Genomic DNA, 24,511 nt, shown 5'->3' on the forward strand with positions numbered 1-24,511 from the left:
CCCCTCGGCTTCCCACAGCTCTCAGGTATTCCTGGAAATCGACAACCGCCAGTGTGTCCAAGACTCAGACCAGTGCTTCAAGAATACGGATGCAGCAGCAGCTCTTCTGGCGTCTCACGCCATCCAGGGGACCCTGTCGTACCCCCTTGTGTCTGTTGTCAGTGAGTAGCACTGGAATTAAGGGGAAAGTATGGGGAGAAAGGTGTCACTTGCGGGCAGAAAGAACAAGGCATAGTTTACAATGTGCGGCTCTCTATCTCTCAGGGCTGGTGAGGTCAGAGTTGTTCTCTGAAGGAGTGTAGGGGGAATACTGAGAGTTGGATGTTTCATTCATCACTTTTCCCTGTCTCTCTGCACTTTCAGGTGAATCTCTGACCCCAAAACGCACCCAGCTTATCTATCTACTTGCTGTTGCTGTTGTTATTGTCTTGTTTATTATCCTGCTGGGGGTGATCATGGCAAAACGAAAGCGTAAGCATGGCTCCCTCTGGCTGCCTGAAGGCTTCACCCTTCGCCGTGACTCCAGCAATCACAAACGTCGTGAGCCAGTGGGACAGGATGCCGTGGGGCTGAAGTAAGGGAGTCTGCCAACAAGCTACCCTTCACAGTAATAATGAGCATGGATAAGAGGAAAATCAGATCTTGTTGAATCATGATTTTATATTCTGAGCTCTGGCCATGCTGTGTTATTACGCTCGACCATGATTCGCGATGCCTACTGAGTGGCTATAAAATACGTGTCTGGATGCTTCAATTCTGTACATATAATCACAGTGGTCCTCAGCTTCTGTGGTGAGGCAGGCACACTTTTGTTGTCAGCTCTTGATTAGTGGGAAAGGAAAGGATATTTCCTCAGGCGATGGGATGTAATATTACCCATTTTTCCTGGGCCAAAGGCCCTGGAAGTCTGACCATAGCCATGAGAGTGTGTGATGGTAGAAAAAGTATTGAAAACTTCTATGTTCGTTTATGATATAACATCTGCCCTTATTTTACACCTGCATAATTCCGTCACATCAGAAATCTCTCAGTGCAAGTCTCAGAGGCTAACCTAATTGGTTCTGGAACGAGTGAACATTGGGTCGACGATGAAGGGCCCCAGCCAAAGAAAGCCAAGGTAAGCTAGCCATGGGAGAACCACCATTGTTATCCATTATCTGCTCACTTTTCGTGTTTCTGTCCTTTGCTATCTAGAGCATCATGAATGGGAGAAAAGGGTGATATTCTTTACATGTTGCCCAGGCAGAGGCTATCCTAGGTTGTCTGAAAAAGCAGGAATCTCTAGGTCACTGGTGGCCTTGGGTTAGCTGTGTAAGTTTTTCAAAAAGAACTCTTTAAAAATAATAAAACAAAGATGCTTCCTTCCTCGAGTGTCATGCTGATGGTACTTGAATAAGGACTACTGTGTGTAAATAGCAATTTCCTTCATGGCTAGATCTCTCCCTTATCCTCTCTGGGTACTTCTCCTTCTGGAAGGGAAGGTGGAACTAATCAGTGGAAGAGAGCCAATGACCACTGAGTTCGGAGGCTTCAAAGCTTGAGCCCTGGAAACTAAAGCCATATAGAAGTAAGAGGTAAACAGTGGGCTGAGTCTGACATGAAAAAGGAGACCATTCACCCGTAGATATACATGGCTGGGATGTGCATGTATCCAAGGATGGTCTAAATCAGCTTGAGGAGATAAGTGCTTGAGGAGTACAGGCATGAAGTACACCATGATGGTTAAGAACATTGCTTTAGCTCCAGTCAGAACTGGATTCAAGTCCAAAACTCTGGCACATTACTTAACCTCTTTGTATTTAATTACCTTAATCCGTAAGATAGGGAAAATAATAATAATTCTTTCCTCTATGAGTTTTGTGTGGATTAAATACAGCAGTACGTGTAAATTGCCTTCCCTATTTTCTGTCACATACTAAATACTTCATAAAGGGCAGCTGGTTTTAAAATTATAATAATAATAATATTCAATAAATACTTCCTGAATGCTTGCTCTGTGCTGGGCACTGGGTTAAATACAGGGTACAAGGAGACAGCCGTGAGCAAGGCTTGTTCCCTGTTGTGAGGAACCTTTCAGGGAGCGGTAGAAACTGCCGTGTAGTGCCATGTAAATACTTAACACATGCTCAGTTAAGAGTGAGCAGAGGGTGCTCTGGAGGACCAACAAGAGGAATTAGAGTCTGCTTTCTACTTGAAGGGTAGACAGGAGTTAGTCAGACAAAGAATTGGGAGAGACCATGGCAGGCTGAAGGAACAACATAGGCAAAAGCCCAGAAGCAGGAAAATGGTGCTTTGGGGATCTGTAGATGGCATGTTAGGTAGGTAATATAGGTGACGCAGTAAGGCTGAAGCCTAGAGTATGGGATTGGGGAGGTTAGGAGAGTGGTACAGATGATGCAGGAGAGGTAAACAGGAACCACATCATGAGAGCAGTGGGAAGCCAATGTGGATAATAATCTGGAAGGTTCGATAGGAGGACAGAGAATACTGGGTGGGAGATTAGAAGTGATGGGAGACTCTGGACTAGCTCCTTGTCTGCAGCTCCTGGCGTGGGCTGGATTGATAGGGAGAGTTGTCTTCTCCTTTCAGGCTGAAGATGAGACTTTACTTTCAGAAGAAGACGATCCCATCGATCGACGGCCATGGACACAGCAGCACCTTGAAGCTGCAGATATCCGTAGGACACCATCGTTGGCTCTCACTCCTCCGCAGGCAGAGCAGGAGGTGGATGTGCTGGATGTGAACGTCCGCGGCCCAGGTCAGCACCTGCAAGCCTCCCCTTTCTCGTTGTGCATGCCTGCCCTGGCTTCCACCTTATCCCTGTGTTTGTCCCACTTGGTGATATGCTCCCTTCTGACTTCACAGATTGGAAATCGGCTTGAGGAAATGAATGTTTAAGGAACACAGGCTTGCAGAAATTATGAATTTATATGAAGAAAGAGGGAAGGATTTCTCATTGCTTCACATACAGCATGCTCGACAGCAAACAGACTGATTATTTGGGATAGATTTTAGTAGGACAAAAAAATAATATTCCAAAGCAGAGGGATAGAGAATTTGTTTAGTTCGTACCTTCGTGCACATCGTTTATTAATACTGGCTATTTTTAAAAGTTGTCCAGTTTAAAATAACATAGCACTTAGGAACTTGAACAGGAAAGCTTGTTTAACGTAGAGAATAGCTGCTCTTTACAGAAAGGATGTTATCCAGGAAAAGTCAATTGCCAATTACCACAAGAATCACAGAGTTTTTTCACAAAAGAATAATTTTCTTCACATTGAACAACAATAGGGTTAATGGACCATTAATGTCCTTCCCCTCCTCGAATACTTTCTGGAATTTTCCCTTCCTCTAGATGGGTGCACCCCACTGATGCTGGCTTCTCTCCGAGGAGGCAGCTCAGATATGAGTGATGAAGATGAAGATGCAGAGGACTCTTCCGCCAACATCATCACAGACTTGGTCTACCAGGGTGCCAGCCTCCAAGCCCAGACAGACCGGACTGGTGAGATGGCCCTGCATCTTGCAGCCCGCTACTCGAGGGCCGATGCCGCCAAGCGCCTCCTGGATGCAGGTGCAGATGCCAACGCCCAGGACAACATGGGCCGCTGCCCTCTCCATGCTGCCGTGGCAGCTGATGCCCAAGGTGTCTTCCAGGTAAAGAACATGGAAAGAGCTGGTTCCTTATGGATCTAGTATAGTTTCCCTTTATTAAGGCACTTAACATCCCATTACATTTGTTCGATGATTCTTTGAGAGAATAAGGCAGATGATAGAGTCCTGCTTGCTGGAAAGGAAAAGGGAAAGCAGGAAAAGGGAGGCAGGCAAACAGACTTGACCATTTACAGCCAGGAAACCATAGAGCCAAAAGCAGATAACACCAGTCTTCTGATTGTTAATCCCTGCTTAGCGTTGTTTTGTTTCTGACGTGGCAAAATGCCTCCCATATGAAAAGATCAGATGGGAGTGATACCTGTTATGAAGCCTCTGACTAGTGTCAGCTTCTCCCTCTAGATATATCTGACCATATGGGCTTCCAGCTGCTCCTTGGCGGGTTTCTTGACATGAGTTCATAATGTATCCCTGATGCCCTATTATTCTACCCTGATGGGGAAATTGGAGGCATGCTGTATCATCTTAACCTAGACACCATAACTGAGGTTGTGGTATTTTCCCACATCCCTCTTTTTGCTTTAGAAAGTAGAAGTACCTTAGTTTACACAGCCATTGTAAAGCTTGAGCACCTACTTGTATTTTCGTTCATCCGTTTACTCCTTCATTCATGCATTCAACAAATATTTACTGACTGACCATGGTAGAACCGTGGGCACAAAGATAACAAGACATTCCCTGTACTCCAGGGACTTACAGTGCAGCCTCAGCTCTGATGCTGTTATTTCTTATCTTAGCTTCATTATTTTTGTATCCAGGTGACTCCCTTTTCTGTGCTTTCTCGTGTTCTAGATACTGATCCGCAACCGAGTAACTGATCTAGATGCCAGGATGAACGATGGCACGACACCCCTGATCCTGGCTGCCCGCCTAGCTGTGGAGGGAATGGTGGCAGAGTTGATCAACTGCCAAGCCGATGTGAATGCAGTAGACGACCACGGTAGGGATGAGAAGCAGGGGTTCAGCTTCCTACCTGCAAAGCAAGCCTCTGAGGAGGAAGATTGTTGCACGATCCTTAATGAGCTGTCCCAGATCCGAATCCACTGAAGATTCATTCAGTCATTCATTCTTCCTTTTACCATATTGAGTTCAGAGATCTGAGACAGTGGGAGGTCCGTAGATGAAGCTGGGAAGGGATTTTTGGTGAGGGTTCTCAGATCTCAAAGCAGGTCTATGGAAGGTTTCCCTGTGTACGTTCCCAGGCATACCACTCTTGAGATGAGGATATGAGAGCCAACTTCATTGTGGAGGTGAGGGTTGTGAGATATTCTAACTATGCGTTCTGGCCTGTAATAAATAAGTAGGTTATTGCCTTCAGTGTGTGACAGGGTAGATTCTGCCATGTGAGGGATGTGGTACCATAGACAGATGATCCTTTTACTTAGAGGTCTTCTGGAGGCAAGGCAGCCTGTACTGAAGTATTTCTAGAATAGGGGAAAATTAATAGAATACTTGGGTTTTTCCTGTGGGCCCCCAGAGAGAACTGGCTTCCTACTGCCGTCTGAGAAGTTCAAGGTTTCCTTGTACAAATCCTGATGCTTCCCAATAGTAAGAGTAGGCCATGTCCTTCTGCTCTGTCTGCTTATAAAAATGTTTTGCTTGTTTTGTTTTGTTTTTAATTTATTTTGTTTTTAATTTTGGCTGCGTTGGGTCTTTGTTGCTGCACGCGGGCTTTCTCTAATTGCAGCGAGCGGGTGCGCGGGCTTCTCATTGCGGTGGCTTCTCTTGTTGCGGAGCACGGGCTCTAGACGTGCGGGCTTCAGTAGTTGTGGCTCGCAAGCTCTAGAGCGCAGGCTCAGTAGTTGTGGCGCACGGACTTAGTTGCTCTGCGGCGTGTGGGATCTTCCCGGACCAGGGCTCGAACCCGTGTCTCCTGCGTTGGCAGGCAGATTCTTAACCACTGCACCACCAGGGAAGCCCTAAAAATGTTTTCTTCCTGCAGGAAAATCTGCTCTTCACTGGGCAGCTGCTGTGAATAATGTGGAGGCGACCCTTTTGCTGTTGAAAAATGGGGCCAACCGAGACATGCAGGACAACAAGGTACAGTCTGGGCTCTGAGCTGGACGGCAGGCACAGCAGTGCCTCAGAATATAAGGCCTTCGCTTTTCTCCTGTAGCTCCTCTTGTGATAAGGATAGACAAAGATGGAAGCAGATTGGAACTTGGTCCAGAGAGCTGGAGTGCTTGTATTGGGCTTAACCAGGGAAGTGTCAGGATTGACCCTCTGCCTACTCAGTACTCAGTCTGCATCAGGCTCTCCTGTCAATAACTTTGGTGTAGCCCTTTCTGCCTTTCTCTTCTTTGACATTTCCCTTTCTTCTGGTCTTCATTCTGTTCACACTCACTTCCTTTTCACTTGTTTGTTCTTATTTGTTTTCTTGATACTTTTTCCCCCCTGTTCTTGGGCACCATGATGCTTTCCTGTTTGCTTTTCTTCCTCTGAGTTTTATGTCATGTTTCCCCTCTCTTGCTCATCTTATCTTCTCTCATTCATTTCCTCTTTTCCCTTCTGTTAGTTCTTTCTCTCAGATGTTTTGTCTCTGCTTTCTTTTACTTTCCCTTATTTTTCCCAGTTCTATAAATGCTTTAGGTTCTTCCCCTCATACCTTTCTTATTTCTACCTGTTATTCCTTTTAGAACCCTATTTTGATAAGCTCAGTACTCTTTTAAGTGAATTTCTGGCTTGGGGACATGCTTTATCTCACGTGTTCCCCACTAAGGAGATGTAGCACTCAATGGGGCAAAATTGGTTCTTGGGGAGGGGTAAAATAATCTTAACTTTCTTTATGTATAAAGTCCAGATATCCCTTCAGTACGTAGGTAGTTATACACTTTATCTGTGATATTAAAATTTCATGCGGGAAGGAAGTTAGGAAAAAATGTCTAAAGGGATGCTAACAAACAGATTGAGAGACACTGCTGTATTCTCAAGAGTGTTATTAAAATGTGCTCTGTGTGGGCCTTTTCTGTAGGAAGAGACCCCTCTGTTTCTCGCTGCCCGGGAGGGGAGCTATGAAGCAGCCAAGATCCTGTTAGACCATTTTGCCAATCGGGACATCACAGACCACATGGATCGTCTTCCCCGGGACGTGGCTCGGGACCGCATGCACCATGACATTGTGCGCCTGCTGGATGAGTACAACGTGACCCCAAGCCCTCCGGGCACCGTGCTGACTTCTGCTCTCTCACCTGTCATCTGTGGACCCAACAGATCTTTTCTCAGTCTGAAGCACACCCCGATGGGCAAGAAGTCCAGACGGCCCAATGCCAAGAGCGTTGTGCCCTGTAGCCTCCCTAACCTTGCCAAGGAGGCCAAGGATGCCAAGGGGAGTAGGAGGAAGAAGTCTCTGAGTGACAAGGGCCAGTTGTCTGAGAGCTCAGTGACTCTGTCCCCCGTTGATTCCCTAGAATCTCCTCACACATATGTTTCTGATACCACATCCTCTCCGATGATTACATCCCCCGGAATCTTACAGGCCTCACCCAACCCTGTGTTGGCCACTGCTGCCCCCCCTGCCCCAGTCCATGCACAGCATGCACTGTCTTTCTCTAACCTTCATGAGATGCAGCCCTTGGCTCACGGGGCCAACACTGTGCTTCCCTCAGTGAGCCAGCTGCTGTCACACCACCACATTGTCCCCCCAGGCAGTGGCAGTGCGGGGAGCTTGGGTAGGCTACATCCAGTCACTGTCCCAGCGGACTGGATGAACCGTGTGGAGGTGAATGAGAGCCAGTACAACGAGATGTTTGGTATGGTCCTGGCTCCAGCTGAGGGCACTCACCCTGGCATAACTCCCCAGAGCAGGCCGCCTGAAGGGAAGCATTTACCTGCCCCTCGAGAGCCCTTGCCCCCCATCGTGACTTTCCAGCTAATCCCCAAAGGCAGCATTGCCCAACCAGCCGGGGCTGCCCAGCCTCCATCCAGCTGCCCTCCAGCTGTTGCAGGCACCCTGCCCACCATGTATCAGATTCCAGAAATGGCTCGTTTGCCCAGTATGGCTTTTCCCACTGCCATGATGCCCCAGCAGGAAGGGCAGGTTGCTCAGACCATTCTCCCAGCCTACCATCCCTTTCCAGCCTCTGTGGGCAAGTATCCCACACCCCCTTCACAGCATAGCTATGCTTCCTCCAATGCTGCTGAGAGAACGCCCAGTCACAGTGGTCACCTCCAGGGTGAGCATCCCTACCTGACACCATCCCCAGAGTCTCCTGACCAGTGGTCAAGTTCATCCCCCCACTCTGCTTCTGACTGGTCAGATGTGACCACCAGCCCCACTCCTGGGGGTGCTGGAGGAGGTCAGCGGGGACCTGGGGCACACATGTCTGAGCCACCACGCAGCAACATGCAGGTCTATGCATGAAACACTCTGCCTCCAGCGTAGGGACAGAACTATCGTAAATGCTGCTGAGGAGCAAATGAAGGTCGTCCGGGAGAGAAATGAAGAAATCTCTGGAACCAGCTTCCGGAGGCAGGGGAGAGGAGGTGCTCTTATCTTGTAGATGATGCAAAGGAAGCAATTTTATTAGCTTCACTGTGTATCTGCAGGGTTTTGGGAGCCGGGAAAGGACAAGGCTCCTTGTAATCTCTTGCCCATCAAGCCCAGGTTCATGGAATTGCAAGATGAATACAAGACTTGGGACCGTGTTTCCTCTCTTCACCGTGGGCAGCAAGATTGATGCCTGTTGTAGACATTCTTGCAGCTTGGACTGTATTTTCAGCCTTGGGGGCTATTGCTATATCCATGAGAAGATTCTATAGTAGAGTCCTATTGGGAGTTGTGCCCTGGAATTCTGCCGGAATTGACCTATCTTCTGTTCTCATCCTTGGAAAGTCTTTCGACTTCACTTGGTGCTGTAATTGTTGCACCTCTCTGTGGCTGGAACCCCACCTGCATGTTATAGGGCAGGACCTTTGTGCTTTTAATCATTCCTGCTCTGGAAAGCACCTGCAGCCTTCTTTTCCCAGTGTCCCTAGGAGTCTCACGGGGTTTACTTTTATGGTTCTCAGCAGAAAACTTTCAAGTATGTTTCTTTAGAAAATGGACATAGTGCATTCTCCTACATAATATCATTCCTAAAATAAGAAGGGGAGCAAAATATTTTTCTTTGAACCCATTTAGGGGACCAGGACCCCATTCAAGAGGCTGCCCCTGAATTCTCTTGCCTGCATACAGGATTCCTACAAACCTTACCAGGAAGAAGAGTAAGAATCTGTTGTTTTTTCCATTTGTGGGCCTAGTAATTGTGAAGGTTTATCCTTGGCAGTGTAGGTAATATGAGCCCTTCAAAAACCCAAACAGACAAAGGTTTGGAATGTTGGAATGACCAAGAGATAAGGTAACTCATACAAGGAGTGGTTACCCACTGACCCGTCCCTGCCAAGCATTCCATTGACTGCCAGTGTGAAACACATTTGTTCCCTGATATTAGAACGCTCGGCCTGCTTCACTCACACGTCCAGCAGATGAAGATCATCTTAGCTGTTGAGCCTTCCCCTCCACATATCTCGAAGAAGAAAATGTCTCAAACAATGTTCCCTCGCTGTTTAGAAGTGAAATTTCCTCCGCACAAGGGCCCCCCGTGACAGTCGTCTTCCGCTAGTCAGATGGCTGTAGTCTCTACTTCCTGACATTCCTTCTGATCCCAGGCCCCTTCACCCAGCTTCCCTCCATACTGTGGGGTCTGATTACTGGTGCACCTAGTAGGTTCTCACTGAACACGTGGGTTTTCTGTGTTTGAGTGTGGGAAATAGAATGTTGGCTTACAAGAAGGTTGGAAGGGGAGGAACTATGAGGTAGCCTTTGCTATTTTTTGCTACCATTTCTTTTCCTTTCAAGCAATCATGAGATTCTCTGTTAGGGAACTAATGTGGACACTTATCAGGGACCTCTTCCTTTCATAGAGTCACCTTCTAGATGATAATGGACAGTTACAGACTCACTGTCTTGTCATCCTCCTGTTCAGATGGTGATTGTATCTCACCTGAGTCTGCTTCCTGTATTTGTGGTGTTGGCAACTTTTTTGACCCTCTGTCAAGGACGAAGCATTCTAGCCAACGCTAGAAAGAGGAGAAAAATACTTTTCTTCCTCTTCTGCCTGAGTCAGCTAACAACTGGTCCTGTCTCCACACTGTTACTTCCGCCTGGTGCTATGATGTCATGGCACATGGAAAATTAGTTCTTCTGGGTCCGTTTTGTAGATATTAATAGGTGGTCTGCCTACTCCGTGTTGGTTTCGATAGTTTTCATTCCTGCCTTGCCTGGGAGTATTCATCAGTTCTTCCCATTTACCTGATTTATCTGTCTGTGACTTCGTATGGAAACCCTGTGTGTCTGTTCGCATGGAATTGTACAAAGGATTTTGCCAGTCCTGCCCCAGTTCATTGAATTAAAAAAAATTTTTGTTTTTCCCTGATATAAGCAGATTGTTTGTTCATTTGTATTTTATTCTCTCACACGGCAACTCTACCAGCCCCTTTCATAGTATGTAGTATTTTATCATTCTAAATGGTGACTCTTTATCCTTGGATGCATTTGTTGATTCACAGGTGGGGAGAACCTATCTACATGGATCACTGTGGACCCCACACATCTGCACTTCTCCGTCATCCCGTTCCAGCCCCTCTTCCTCAGAGTGTCAGCCTCTGATCCAGTAGCTTGATCCCTTGTAGCCTTCTCCATCTGCAAGCACACTGTAGGCCTAACTTGCTTGTTCCTCTTTGGGTTTTGGGGAAATGAATGTGAAAGCTGCCATTACAGACAACAGGCTTCAGTGATGAGGAGGAAGACACTGCCTTTCCAGAATTTATCAATTGCTTAGGTTGTGAGAACACTTGAGTTGTATAGTACCTAGTAAAAGAGAAGGTAAGATGGAGAATCACTTTCTCACATGGGTGCTGAATTGGAGACTAAGTTTGTATGGGATACAACTTTTATGCCAGGTATAGGTCACCTTCTGTGCCCCGCACATTCTTGTTTTATCTTTATGAATTCTTCCTTTGATTCCTCTTCTGTCTGCCTTTGGGGATATGTTTTTTATTTGTTTGTTTCTTTTGTATTAAGTGTCATTTTCTGACTTACATATTGGTAAGGGAGGGAGAGGTTTGAGGGAAAGAAAGACTGAGAGCTAAAGATTTTATGTAAGCAGTCAGCTATGATGCACAAGTCCATTATATCATCTTATTAAATTTGCTAGTTCATAATTCTTGCATAAAAAAGAACCAAAGGTGTACTGTTCTGTTGGCAGGTGGTTTTGGGATTTTGGCCTTAACTAATATACTGAATGTATAATGACTGTTTGAGAGGACAAGTTTATATGCCCTGAGGCTCCCATTCATAACTGCTTGGTACTGTGGCTTCTTCCTTGTGTACATTTCTCATAAAAGTGATACGATATCTGTTTGTATGAGAAACCCATAACCAGTAAAATGACTGCATATTCCTGACTATACATAGTAAGGAAAATGCACAATTTGTTTTTAATTTTCAAAGTTTCGTTCTAAAAGTAGTTAAGACGAAATTTATATGGAAGCATTTTTATCACAAAATAAAAAATGTTACATGTCAAGCTCAATGGGCACTGCAGTTTTTATTTTCCATTCTTGCATCGCTGATCTTGCAGTGATTTACCTTATGATGTCCTAATTGCTGAGAGAGAAAACATGTTCTTTTCATTCTGAATCCCACGGAGCCTAGCACTAGTCTTTTTTCCTTTCACCAGGCAGAGAATAAATAAATGCTTTTGAGGAGAAAGCTTCTGCCAGATAGGAAGTATCACAAGATTGAGTTACTTCACTGTGCACTAACTGGTGACAAATGGACAATGTCTCAGGACAAAGTGCCTTCCAGTGGAAATGTAGAATATTTGCTAAAGCCAGAATTGGGATTTGGGATATAACTAATAAAACCAATGGTGCTATTAACTTAACTAAACCATTAGTTTCCAATATTATTCCTCTTTAAATTTTGTATAGAGTTAAAATATACAGCTATATCATGTTATTTTGCATAATAAATGTTACCAAGTTCATTCATACATTTACTTGTCATCAGTAAGATGTTTGAACACAAATACTTGACATTGATGGTATATATGGCATTTTAAACACAATTGATATCATATACTGGTTATCCTGAGTGTTATCATTTTATATAAAACACACTTGAGTCCTCATGTTGGGTTTTGACATGGTGTAAAGAGAAAATGAATTTGAGAGCTAAGGAATGTCTCGCCCAAGTCTGGTTCTCTACAGGCTGGCTTCTCAGAGCCTCTCAGATTCTGTGGCAACAAAAATTTGCTCCATGGAAACCTACTTCAGTGGATCTGGGCTGTCCATCACATCCTATTCCTGCAACTGCAAGTGTAGAAACCTAGTGCTTGATCGTGCAGGGACTATGCAGGGCTTTCCTAGGCATGAAATGCAAGAAGGGAGAGCAGGGCTGGAGGCCGAGGGCTGCCATATCACACAGCTGGAACAATAGACTTGGACCCCAGGCCATGGTCACACCAGGGGAGGGACTGGGCTTCCCTGCCATGCAACTAAAAGGCCTCACAGCTCAAGGAGAGGGGGTGAATTCTTTTCTCAGAACATGATAATAGACCAACCGTCTTTAATGTCTGCACACTGTGATGGTGTGATGGGCAATAGGCAAACTACAAGCCTGTTACTGCCTCTGCTTCCAAGTTCTCACAATAAACACTGCCTCAGGCTTGCTGCACGATATTGAGGTCATTCACCTCGTTTGGTGACAGTATTGTTTTTCTCTTTACACTGTGCCACGCGGCTTGTGGGATCTTAGTTCCCCGACAAGGGATCAAACCTGGGCCTGCGGCAGTGAACGCGCGGAGTCCTAACACTGGACTGCCAGGGAATTCCCTGGTGATAGTATTTCTAAAATGAAATATGAATCAGGTGCTTGCAAAAGCCCCGAAGAAAGAGATGGTGCGTGTGAAGTGTGTGTGTGTGTGTATGTGTGTTTGTAGGTGTGTGAATGTGTGTGAAACAGTGAATACAACTTTTCCTTCTTTTGAAACGGACCTTAAGAAAACACATTTAAAACATCTGCACCGGTCAAGTCCTGACTGCAAAGTGTGGGCAAATTCAAATGAGGATAATTCAAGAAGGGCTTATTTATCAAAACTAATTATGAAATGCGTGTGGGGTGTAGGGGAAACCTAAGGGGTAGTGCAGAAAGTCCTCATTAGCATCAGCATCTATTACCACTTCCCGGTCCAAAGGCTTGAAGGCTGGGAGGGGTTACTGGAAACTGAAAGGAGGAAGTCCTTTGGAACAAGTTAACTCAAGGAGAGCTGTGACTTCTGCCAGGGGCATGGTGAGCCCCAGGCCCTCTCACTGCAAGGAAGCCAAGAAATGAACACCCTGATCTCATTTCCCACCACACTTCCACCCTGGACTTTGTATTTGCCGAATCCAAGTTGAAGTCTGAAAATAAAGGAGTCTTTTGGAATTGAACCATTGATACAGGTCAGCTTCCTGGAGGAGAAATCTTGGTGGAGAAAGGAAGAGAGTGGATCTGGAAGGTGCAAACACAACATTATCCAAAACATTTTCCCTCCAATGATAATATTTCTAAAAAACTTCTGTTGACAGCCTGCCATTGATATGTGAAGGCAGGGAAATTATGTACTGATAATCCTGACTTAACTTCTTTTCCTGATCAACTAGTGTGTTTCTTCTCCACCTTGTCTTTGAGCACCCAGACTGAAAATAGTCATCAGCAGGAGGATGGATAAATTATGGTGCTGTCACTCTATGGAATACTACCCAGAAATGAAAAAGAATAATATGCAGCAATATAAAGAGGTGTCATTGACATAATGTTGAGCAAAATAAGCTGGACACTAAAAAATACATTCTGTATGATTCCATTATATAAGTCAGAAAAGCAAACAGCTGATAAATAAAGATCTGAATAGTGGGTACTTTGCAGGGAGAGGGGTCTTGACTGAGAAGACTGCAAGAAAAATCTGTTTGGAGACAGCAAATACCTTGACTTTGGTGGTGATTTCATGAATGTATACATAAAATTTCATGTAAAATTTACTTAAGATTTGTGAATTTTACTAATGTGAGTTATACTTCAATAAAATGTATCTATAATACTGACAGAAATGTATAAACACCTAATATAAATACTGTAGTATATAACTGTATAATTTTATATTTTAAAATTATAATACATTAATATTTTTTCATATTTGTTTCAGATGTTCAAAAATGAGGTAATATAGGTGAGACTCCTATATCCTCCATTCCCCTCCCTTCCTTCCTCCCTCCTTCCTTTTCCAGTTATTTGCTTTCATAAATTTAATTGGTGGAGATTATTTTATGCTTAACAACATTGCTATTTGCAATAGGTTATCCATGAAGCAAATATATTTTCAAATTCAGTTGTATAAATTGTGAGATCACAGAATTGCCAAATTACTTAAAAGAGCAAGGCAAGCCCGCTATTGGCTAGCTGGGTAGGAGTTCTGGAGTCCAGCAGGAGCATCCCTACCTGTCTGGGCGCTGCTATTTGGTACTACCTGGTGGCACTTAGCTGCTTCAGCATAAACATATTAGAATTGAGTCTGGGTTCTGTAATGAGACAGGGATCGGCAAGCTCTTCATTGTAAACATCACCTGCTTCTTATGCCTATTTCAGACCATTTAGGCCAGCAAATACTGGGATGTAAGAACCCAGCTTGTGTCTTTCTGTAGTGGAATTGTCTCATTTTTCTCTCTCCCTCTCCTCAGTCACCCCTTTCCCTTCACTCCGGGAAAAGATTTAAGAATAAGGATCTGGCAGACGATGGTCACCAACCAGTAATCATGTTACATCAGAATCTTGTTACTATGGTTATTGCAGGATTTTACATATAAGAATTGGAAAGGAGGAAGAGAAGATATCTTCATCTGAGATTAATAAGACTATATACCTGGACAACCCAAGAAAATATACTAAAAACCTACCCTAGGTTTCAGTAAATAAAACAATGTAAAATTACTTTATAGAAAAACTTTGTTATAAACAAAATCCAGTTTGGGGATGTAATGAAAGAGAAGAGCACATTTCATCTGATCATGCCTGCAACTTTGATAATATTCATTAAGATACTCAATTTCTTAAACCTCTCTCAGTATCAACTAACACAAGTACAATCCCATAATAAGCCCTTCCTAACACTCACTTACTGAGATACCACATTTCCCCTTAGTGTGTAATTTTCCCTGCAGCAAAAAGCATCAGTGACTCCATTTTTGTTTGACTCACCAGGGTGCTCCTTGTGGTTTGACTAAAGGACATCAAGAGGCCTCCAAGACAGGAAGAATACCTTCTCAACACCCCGTTATATACAGAGCACTTACTTCACAATAACAGTTAATGAATTTTCCAAGAATATCTGGAACATTCATAAAAATTATACCTAGGTAAGGCCATCTTAAAATCTTAGTGTAGTTTCAAAGAATCAGTATCATATAGACAGTAATCTCTGAACATGGCACTATCAAATTAGAAACAAAAAATCTAACCAACACCCCTATATCTATGAAAAAATTTAATGTATAAATGTCAGTTATTAATAAAATATGTTAGAAGATATTTAGTAACTATACAAAAATTCTTATCAAATACTACCACTATTTTTGAAATAGTAATTATTAGAACTATGGAAAGCAACCAAAGTTTTTAAGTAGAAAAATTCTCATCTAAATATTTATGCCACAGCAGACTGAATCAATAACATAAGCATTTTAAAATTTTTAATTGACATATAGTTAATTTACAATGTGTTAGTTTCAGGTATACAGCAAAGTGATTCAGTTATACATATATATATTCTTTTTCAGATTCTTTCCGATTATAGGTTATTATAAGGTATTGAATATAGTTCCCTGTGCTATACAGTAGGTCCTTGTTGTTTATCTATTTTATATTTAGTAGTGTGTATATGTTAATCCCACACTCCTAATTTATCCTCCCCCACCCCTCTATCCTCCTTGGTAACCTTAAGTTTGTTTTCTATGTCTGTGAGTCTATTTCTACTTTGTAAATAAGTTCATCTGTATCATTTTCTTAGATTCCACATATAAGCCATATCATACGAGATTTGTCTTTCTCTGGCCTACTTCACTTAGTATGATAACCTCTAGGTCCATCCATGATGCTGCAAGTGGCATTATTTCATTCTTTCTTACGGCTGAGTAAAATTCCATTGTATATATATACCACATCTTCTGTATCCATTCAACAGTCAATGGGCATTTAGGTTGCTTCCATGTCTTGGGTATTATAAATAATGCTGCTATGAACATTTCAGTGCATTATCTTTTAGAGTTTTCTCCAGATATATACCCAGGAGTGGGATTGCAGGATCATATGGTAACTACTTTTTAGTTTTTTAAGGAACCTCCATACTGTTCTCAATAGTGGCTGTAACAATTTACATTCCCACCATCAGTGTAGGAGGGTTCCTATTTCTCAACACCCTATCCAGCATTTATTATTATTATTTTTTAAACATCTTTATTGGAGTATAATTGCTTTACAATGGTGTGTTAGTTTCTGCTTTATGACAAAGTGAATCAGTTATACATATATATATGTCCCCATATCTCTTCCCTCTTGCGTCTCCCTCCTTCCCACCCTCCCTATCCCACCCCTCTAGGTGGTCACAAAGCACCGAGCTGATCTCCCTGTGCTATGCAGCTGCTTCCCACTAGCTATCTATTTTACATTTGGTAGTGTATATATGTCCATGCCACTCTCTCACTTTGTCACAGCTTACCCTTCCCCCTCCCCGTATCCTCAAGTCCATTCTGTAGTAGGTCTGCATCCTTATTCCCGTCTTGCCCCTAGGTTCTTTATGATCATTTTTTGTTTTTTAGATTCCATATATATGAGTTACCACACAGTATTTCTTTTTCCTCTTTCTGACTTACTTCACTCTGTATGACAGTCTCTAGGTCCACGCACCTCACTACAAATAACTCAGTTTTGTTCCTTTTTATGGCTGAGTAATATTCCATTGTATATATGTGCCACATCTTCTTTATCCATTCATCTGTTGATGGACACTGAGGTTGCTTCCAAGTACTGGCTATTGTAAATTGAGCTGCAATGAATATATTGGTACATGACTCTTTTTGAATTATGGTTTTCTCAGGGTATATGCCCAGTAGTATTGGTGGGTCATATGGTAGTTCTAGTTTTAGTTTTTTAAGGAACCTCCATACTGTTCTCCATAGTGGCTGTAGCAATTTACACTCCCACCAACAATGCAAGACGGTTCCCTTTTCTCCACACCCTCTGCAGCATTTATTGTTTGTAGATTTTTTGATGCTGGCCATTCTGACTGGTGTGAGGTAATTGTAGTTTTGATTTGCATTGCAGTTTTGATTTTCATTTCTCTAATGATTAACAATGTTGAACATTCTTTCATGTGTTTGTTGGCAATCTGTATATGTTCTTTGGAGAAATGTCTATTTAGGTCTTCTGCCCATTTTTGGATTGTGTTGTTTGTTTTTTTGATATTGAGCTGCATGAGTTGCTTGTAATTTTGGAGATTAATCCTTTGTCAGTTGCTTCATTTGCAAATATTTTCTCCCATTCTGAGGGCTGTCTTTTCGTCTTGTTTATGGTTTCCTTTGCCATGCAAAAGATTTTAAGTTTCATTAGGTCCCATTTGTTTATTTTTGTTTTTATTTCCATTTCTCTAGGAGGTGGGTCAAAAAGGATCTTGCTGTGATTTATGTCATAGAGTGTTCTGCCTGTGTTTTCCTCTAAGAGTTTGATGGTGTCTGGCCTTACATTTAGGTCTTTAATCCACTTTGAGTTTATTTTGGTGTATGGCGTTAGGGAGTGTTCTAATTTCAGTCTTTTACATTTAGCTCTCCAGTTTTCCCAGCACCACTTAATGAAGAGGCTGTCTTTTCTCCACTGTATATTCTTGCCTAGTTTACCAAAGATAAGGTGACCATATGTGCGTGGGTTTATCTCTGGGCTTTCTATCCTGTTGCATTGATCTATATTTCTGTTTTTGTGCCAGTACCATACTGTCTTGATAACTGTAGCTTTGTAGTATAGTCTGAAGTCAGGGAGCCTGATTCCTCCAGCTCCGTTTTTCTTTCTCAAGATTGCTTTGGCTATTCGGGGTCTTTTGTGTTTCCACACAAATTGTGAAATTTTTTGTTCTAGTTCTGGGAAAAATGCCAGTGGTAGTTTGATAGGGATTGCATTGAATCTGTAGATTGATTTGGGTAGTAGAGTCATTTTCACAATGTTGATTCTTCCAATCCAAGAACATGGTATATCTCTCCATCTATTTCTATCATCTTTAATTTCTTTCATCAGTGTCTTATAATTTTCTGCATACAGGTCTTTTGTCTCCTTAGGTAGGTTTATTCCTAGGTATTTTATTCTTTTTGTTGCAATGGTAAATGGGAGTGTTTTATTAATTTCACTTTCAGATTTTTCATCATTAGTGCATAGGAATGCCAGAGATTTCTGTGCATTAATTTTGTATCCTGCTACTTTACCAAATTCATTGATTAGCTCTAGTAGTTTTCTGGTAGTATCTTTAGGATTCTCTATGTATAGTATCATGTCATCTGCAAACAGTGACAGCTTTACTTCTTTTCCAATGTGGATTCCTTTTATTTCTTTTTCTTCTCTGATTGCTGTGGCTAAAACTTCCACAACTATGTTGAATAAGAGTGGTGAGAGTGGGCAACCTTGTCTTGTTCCTGATCTTAGTGGAAATGCTTTCAGTTTTTCACAATTGAGGACGACGTTGGCTGTGGGTTTGTCATATATGGCCTTTATTATGTTGAGGAAAGTTTCCTCTATGCCTACTTTCTGGAGGGTTTTTATCATAAATGGGTGTTGAATTTTTTCGAAAACTTTCTCTGCATCTTTTGAGATGATCATATGGTTTTTCTCCTTCAGTTTGTTAATATGGTTTATCACATTGATTGATTTGCATATATTAAAGAATCCTTGCATTCCTGGAATAAACCCCACTTGATCATGGTGTATGATCCTTTTAATGTGCTGTTGGATTCTGTTTGCTAGTATTTTGTTGAGGATTTTTTGCATCTATGTTCATCAGTGATATTGGCCTGTAGTTTTCTTTCTTTGTGACATCCTTGTCTGGTTTTGGTATCAAGGTGATGGTGGCCTCGTAGAATGAATTTGGGAGTGTTCCTCCCTCTGCTATATTTTGGAAGAGTTTGAGAAGGATAGGTCTTAGCCCTTCTCTAAATATTTGATGGAATTCACCTGTGAAGCCATCTGTTCCTGGGCTTTTGTTTGTTGGAAGATTTTTAATCACAGTTTCAATTTCAGTGCTTGTGATTGTTATGTTCATATTTTCTATTTCTTCCTGGTTCAGTCTCGGAAAGTTGTGCATTTCTAAGAATTTGTCCATTTCTTCCAGGTTGTCCATTTCATTGGCATATAGTTGCCTGTAGTAATCTCTTATGATCCTTTGTATTTCTGCAGTGTCAGTTGTTACTTCTTCTTTTTCATTTCTAATTCTATTGACTTGAGTCTTCTCCCGTTTTTTCATGATTCTGGCTAATAGTTTATCAATTTTGTTTATCTTCTCAAAGAATCAGCTTTTAGTTTTATTGATCCTTACTATCGTTTCCTTCATTTCTTTTTCATTTATTTCTGATCTGATCTTTATGATTTCTTTCCATCTGCTAACTTTGGGGTTTTTTTGTTCTTCTTTCTCTAATTGCTTTAGGTGTAAGGTTATGTTTTTTACTTGAGATGTTTCTTGCTTCTTAAGGTAGGATTGTATTGCTATAAAATTCCCTCTTAGAACTGCTTCTTCTGCATCCCATAGGTTTTGCGTCGTTGTGTTTTCATTGTCATTTGTTTATAGTTTTTTTTTTTTTTGCAGTACGTGGGCCTCTCACTGTTGTGGCCTCCCCCATTGCAGAGCACAGGCTCCAGACGTGCAGGCTCAGTGGCCATGGCTCACGGGCCTAGCCGCTCTGCGGCATGTGGGATCTTCCTGGACCGGGGCATGACCCCGTGTCCCCTGCACTCAACCACTGTGCCACCAGGGAAGCCCATGTTTCTAGGTATTTTTTAATTTCCTCTTTGATTTCTTCAGTGATCTCTTGGTTATTCAGTAGTGTGTTGTTCAGCCTCCATATGTTTGTATTTCTTACAGATTTTTTCCTGTAATTGATATCTAGTCTCATAGCGTTGTGGTCGGAAAAGATACTTGATATGATTTCGATTTTCTTACATTTACCAAGGCTTGATGTGTGACCCAAGATATGATCTATCCTGGAGAATGTTCCATGAGCACTTGAGAAGAATGTGTATTTTGTGTTTTTTTGGCTGGAAAGTCCTATAAATATCAATTAAGTCCATCATGTTTAATGTATCATTTAAAGTTTGTGTTTCCTTATTTATTTTCATTTTGGATGATCTGTCCTTTGGTGAAAGTGGGGTGTTAAAGTCTCCTACTATGATTGTGTTAGTGTCGATTTCCCCTTTTATGGCTGTTAGTATTTTCCTTATGTATTGAGGTGCTCCTATGTTGGGTGCATAAATATTTACAATTGTTACATCTTCTTCTTGGATTGATCCCTTGATCATTATGTAGTGTCCTTCTTTGTCTCTTGTAATAGTCTTTATTTTAAAGTCTATTCTGTCTGATATGAGAATTGCTACTCCAGCTTTCTTTTGATTTCCATTTGCGTGGAATATATTTTTCCATCCCCTCACTTTCAGTCTGTATGTGTCTCTAGGTCTGAAGTGGGTCTCTTGTAGACAGCATACATATGGTCTTGTTTTTGTATCCATCCAGCCAGTCTATGTCTTTTGGTTGGAGCATTTAATTCATTTACATTTAAGGTAATTATTGATATGTATGTTCCTATTACCATTTTCTTAATTGTTTTGGGTTTATTATAGTAGGTCTTTTCTTTCTCTTGTGTTTCCTGCCTAGAGAAGTTCCTGTAGCATTTGTTGTAAAGCTGGTTTTGTGGTGCTGAATTCTCTTTGCTTTTGCTTGTCTGTAGAGCTTTTAATTTCTCCATCAAATCTGAATGAGATCCTTGCTGGGTAGAGTAATCTTGGTTGTAGGTTTTTCTCCTTCATCACTTTAAATATGTCCTGTCACTCCCTTCTGGCTTGCAGAGTTTCTGCTGAAAGATCAGCTGTTAACCTTATGGGGATCCCTTATGTGTTATTTGTTGTCTTTCCCTTGCTGATTTTAATATTTGTTCTTTGTATTTAATTTTTGATAGTTTGAGTAATATGTGTCTTGGCGTATTTCTCCTTGGATTTATCCTGTATGGGACTCTCTGTGCTTCCTGTACTTGATTAACTATTTCCTTTTCCATATTAAAGAAGTTTTCAACTATAATCTCTTCAAATATTTTCTCAATCCCTTTCTTTTTCTCTTCTTCCTCTGGGACCTCTATAATTTGAATGTTGGTGCGTTTAATGTTGTCCCAGAAGTCTCTGAGACGGTCCTCAGTTCTTTTCATTCTTTTTTCTTTATTCTGCTCTGCAATAGTTATTTCCACTATTATCTTACAGGTCACTTATCCATTCTTCTGCCTCAGTTATTCTGCTATTGATCCCTTCTAGAGAATTTTATATTTCATTTATTATGTTGTTCATCACTGTTTGTTTCCTCTTTAGTTCTTCTAGGTCCTTGTTAAACGTTTCTTGTATTTTGTCCATTCTATTTCCAAGATTTTGGATCATCTTTAGTATCATTATTCTGAATTCTTTTGCAGGTAGACTGCTTATTTCCTCTTCATTTGTTAGGTCTGGTGGGTTTTTGCCTTGCTCCTTCATCTGCTGTGTGTTTCTCTGTCTTCTCATTTTGCTTAACTTACTGTGTTTGGGGTCTCCTTTTCACAGGCTGCAGGTTCATAGTTCCCGTTGTTTTTGGTGTCTGTCCCCAGTGGCTAAGATTTGTTCAGTGGGTTGTATAGGCTTCCTGGTGGAGGGGACTAGTGCCTGTGTTCTGGTGGATGAGGCTGGATCTTGTCTTTCTGTTGGGCAGGTCCACGTCAGGTGGTGTTTTGGGGTGTCTGTGGCCTTATTATGATTTTAGGCAGCCTCTGTGCTCATGGATGGGGTTGTGTTCCTGTTTTGCTAGTTGTTTGGCATAGGGTGTCCAGCACTGTAGCTTTCTGGTCGTTGAGTGGAGCTGGGTCTTGGCGTTGAGGTGGAGATCTTTGGGAGATTTTCGCCGTTTGATATTACGTGGAGCTGGGAGGTTTCTTGTGGACCAGTGTCCTGAACTTGGCTCTCCCACCTCAGTGGCATAGCCCTGACGCCTGGCTGGAGCACAAAGAGCCTGTCCTCCACACGGCTCAGAATAAAAGGGAGAAAGAAAAGAAAGAGAGAAAGAGAGAAAGAAAGAAAGAAAGAAGAAAAAAAGAAAGAAAGAAAGAAAGAAAAGAAAAGATAAAACAATTAAAGTAAAAATAATTATTAAGAAAAAAAAATTTTTTAAGTAATGAAAAAAGAAAATGGACTGACAGAACCCTAGGACAAATGGTAAAAGCAAAGCTATACAGACAAAATCACACACAGAAGCATACACATACACACTCACAAAAAGAGGAAAAGGGAAAAAAATATATATATATCATTGCTCCCAAAGTCCACCTCCTCAATTTGGGATGATTCGTTGTCTATTCAGGTATTCCACAGATGCAGGGTACATCAAGTTGATTGTGGAGGTTTAATCCGCTGCTTCTGAGGCTGCTGGGAGAAATTTCCCTTTCTCTTCTTTGTTCGCACAGCTCCCGGGGTTCAGCTTTGGATTTGGCCACGCCTCTGCGTCTAGGTCGCCTGAGGGCGTCTGTTCTTTGCTCAGACAGGACGGGGTTAAAGGAGCCGCTGATTCGGGGGCTGTGGCTCACTCAGGCCGTGGGGAGGGAGGGGTACGGAGTGCGGGGCGGGCTTGAGGCTGCAGAGGCCGGCGTGACGTTGCACCAGCTTGAGGCATGCCGTGCGTTCTCCCCGGGAAGTTGTCCCTGGATCCCGGGACCCTGGCAGTGGCGGGCTGTACAGGCTCCCGGGTGGGGAGGTGTGGATAGTGACCTGTGCTTGCACACAGGCTTCTTGGTGGCGGCAGCAGCAGCCTTAGCGTCTCATGCCCGTCTCTGGGGTCCACGCTGATAGCTGCGGCTCACGCCCGTCTCTGGAGCTCCTTTAAGCGGCGTTCTTAATCCCCTCTCCTCGTGCACCAGGAAACAAAGAGGCAAGAAAAAGTCTCTTGTCTCTTCGGCAGCTCCAGACTTTTTCCCGGACTCCCTCCCGGCTAATCGTGGTGCACTAACCCCTTCAGGCTGTGTTCACGCAGCCAACCCCAGTCCTCTCTCTGGGGTCTGACCTCCGAAGCCCGAGCCTCAGCTCCCAGCCCCCGCCCGTCCCGGCAAGTGAGCAGACAAGCCTCTTGGGCTGGTGAGCGCTGGTCAGCACCGATCCTCTGTGCGGGAATCTCTCTGCTTTGCCCTCCGCACCCCTGTGGCTGCGCTCTCCTCCGTGGCTCCGAAGCTTCCGCCCCCCGCAGTTTCTGCCTGAGAAGGGGCTTCCTAGTGTGTGGAAACCTTTCCTCCTTCACAGCTCCCTCCCACTGGTGCAGGTCCCGTCCCTATTCTTTTGTCTCTGTTTTTTCTTTTTTTTTTTTGCCCTACCCAGGTATGTGGGAAGTTTCTTGCCTTTTGGGAGGTCTGAGGTCTTCTGCCAGCGTTCAGTAGGTGTTCTGTAGGAGTAGTTCCACATGTAGATGTATTTCTGATGTATTTGTGGGGAGGAAGGTGATCTCCATGTCTTACTCTTCTGCCATCTTGAAGCTCCTCCCAGCATTTATTATTTGTAGACTTTTTAATGATGGCCATTCTGACTGGTGTGAAGTGAACCTCATTGCAGTTTTGATTTTCATTTCTCTAATAATTAGCGATATTGAGCATCTTTTCATGTGCCTGTTGGCCATCTGAATGCCTTCTTTGGAGAAATGTATCCTGCCCATTTTTTTATTGGATTGCTTGTTTTTATATATATATTAAGCTGTATGAGCTGTCTGTATATTTTGAAGTTTAATCCCTTGTCCATAGCATCGTTTGTAAATATTTTGTCCCATCCCACAGGTTTTCTTTGGTTTATGTTTTTCTTTGCTGTGCAAGAGCTTTTAAGTTTAATCAGGTCCCATTTGTGTATTTTTGTTTTTATTTCCATTACTCTAGGAGATGGATCCAAAAGCATACTGCCGTGATTTATGTCACAGTGTTCTGCCTATGTTTTCCTCTAGGAGTTTTATAGTATCTGGTCTTACATTTAGGTCTTTAATCCATTTTGAGTTTATTTTTGTATATGGTGTTAGAGAATGTTCTAATTTCACTCTTTCACATGTAACTGTCCAGTTTTCCCAGCACCACTTATTGAAGAGACTGTCTTTTCTCCATTGAACTTTCTTGCCTCCTTTGTCATAGATTAATTGACCATAAGTGCATGGGTATACTCCTGGGTTTTCTATCCTGTTCCATTGGTCTATATGTCTGTTTTTGTGCCAGTACCACACTGTTTTGATTACTGTAGCTTCACGGTATAGTCTGAAGTCAGGGAGCGTGATTCCTCCAGCTCCCTTCTTCTTTCTCAAGATTGTTTTGGCATAGCATTTTGTTTAAGAAATTAGACAAAGAACCACAGAATAAATCCAAAGAAATAGAAAGTAGGAAATAACCAAGACAAGCATAAATTAATGAAATAACTAAAAGAAGGTAATAAATATAGTTAAATTAAATAAAAATATAAAGAAGGCACAACTAACAAGTATTAGGGAAATAA

At 42.5% G+C, this 24,511-nt stretch overlaps 1 protein-coding gene across 2 annotated transcripts in view; it reads left to right on the top strand.

Moving 5' to 3' along the window:
- The window catches only part of NOTCH2 (notch receptor 2), a 177,736-nt gene extending 166,499 nt beyond the window's left edge, over positions 1-11,237 (top strand). Inside the window, exons 27-34 of one of the 2 annotated variants that reach the window (XM_019919449.3) lie at positions 19-161; positions 364-574; positions 1,021-1,117; positions 2,590-2,758; positions 3,356-3,657; positions 4,465-4,612; positions 5,615-5,712; positions 6,644-11,237. In XM_019919449.3, the coding sequence (XP_019775008.1) occupies positions 19-161; positions 364-574; positions 1,021-1,117; positions 2,590-2,758; positions 3,356-3,657; positions 4,465-4,612; positions 5,615-5,712; positions 6,644-8,032 (2,557 nt within the window). In that variant the 3' untranslated portion in view covers positions 8,033-11,237. Of the gene's footprint in view, positions 1-18; positions 162-363; positions 575-1,020; positions 1,118-2,589; positions 2,759-2,865; positions 3,332-3,355; positions 3,658-4,464; positions 4,613-5,614; positions 5,713-6,643 lie in introns of those variants that run through there. The other variant, XM_019919451.3, reaches the window with a different exon arrangement.
- Positions 11,238-24,511: the final 13,274 nt, after the last annotated feature.

Source organism: Tursiops truncatus, chromosome 1 (assembly GCF_011762595.2).
Source record: "Tursiops truncatus isolate mTurTru1 chromosome 1, mTurTru1.mat.Y, whole genome shotgun sequence".
NCBI lineage: Eukaryota > Metazoa > Chordata > Mammalia > Artiodactyla > Delphinidae > Tursiops > Tursiops truncatus.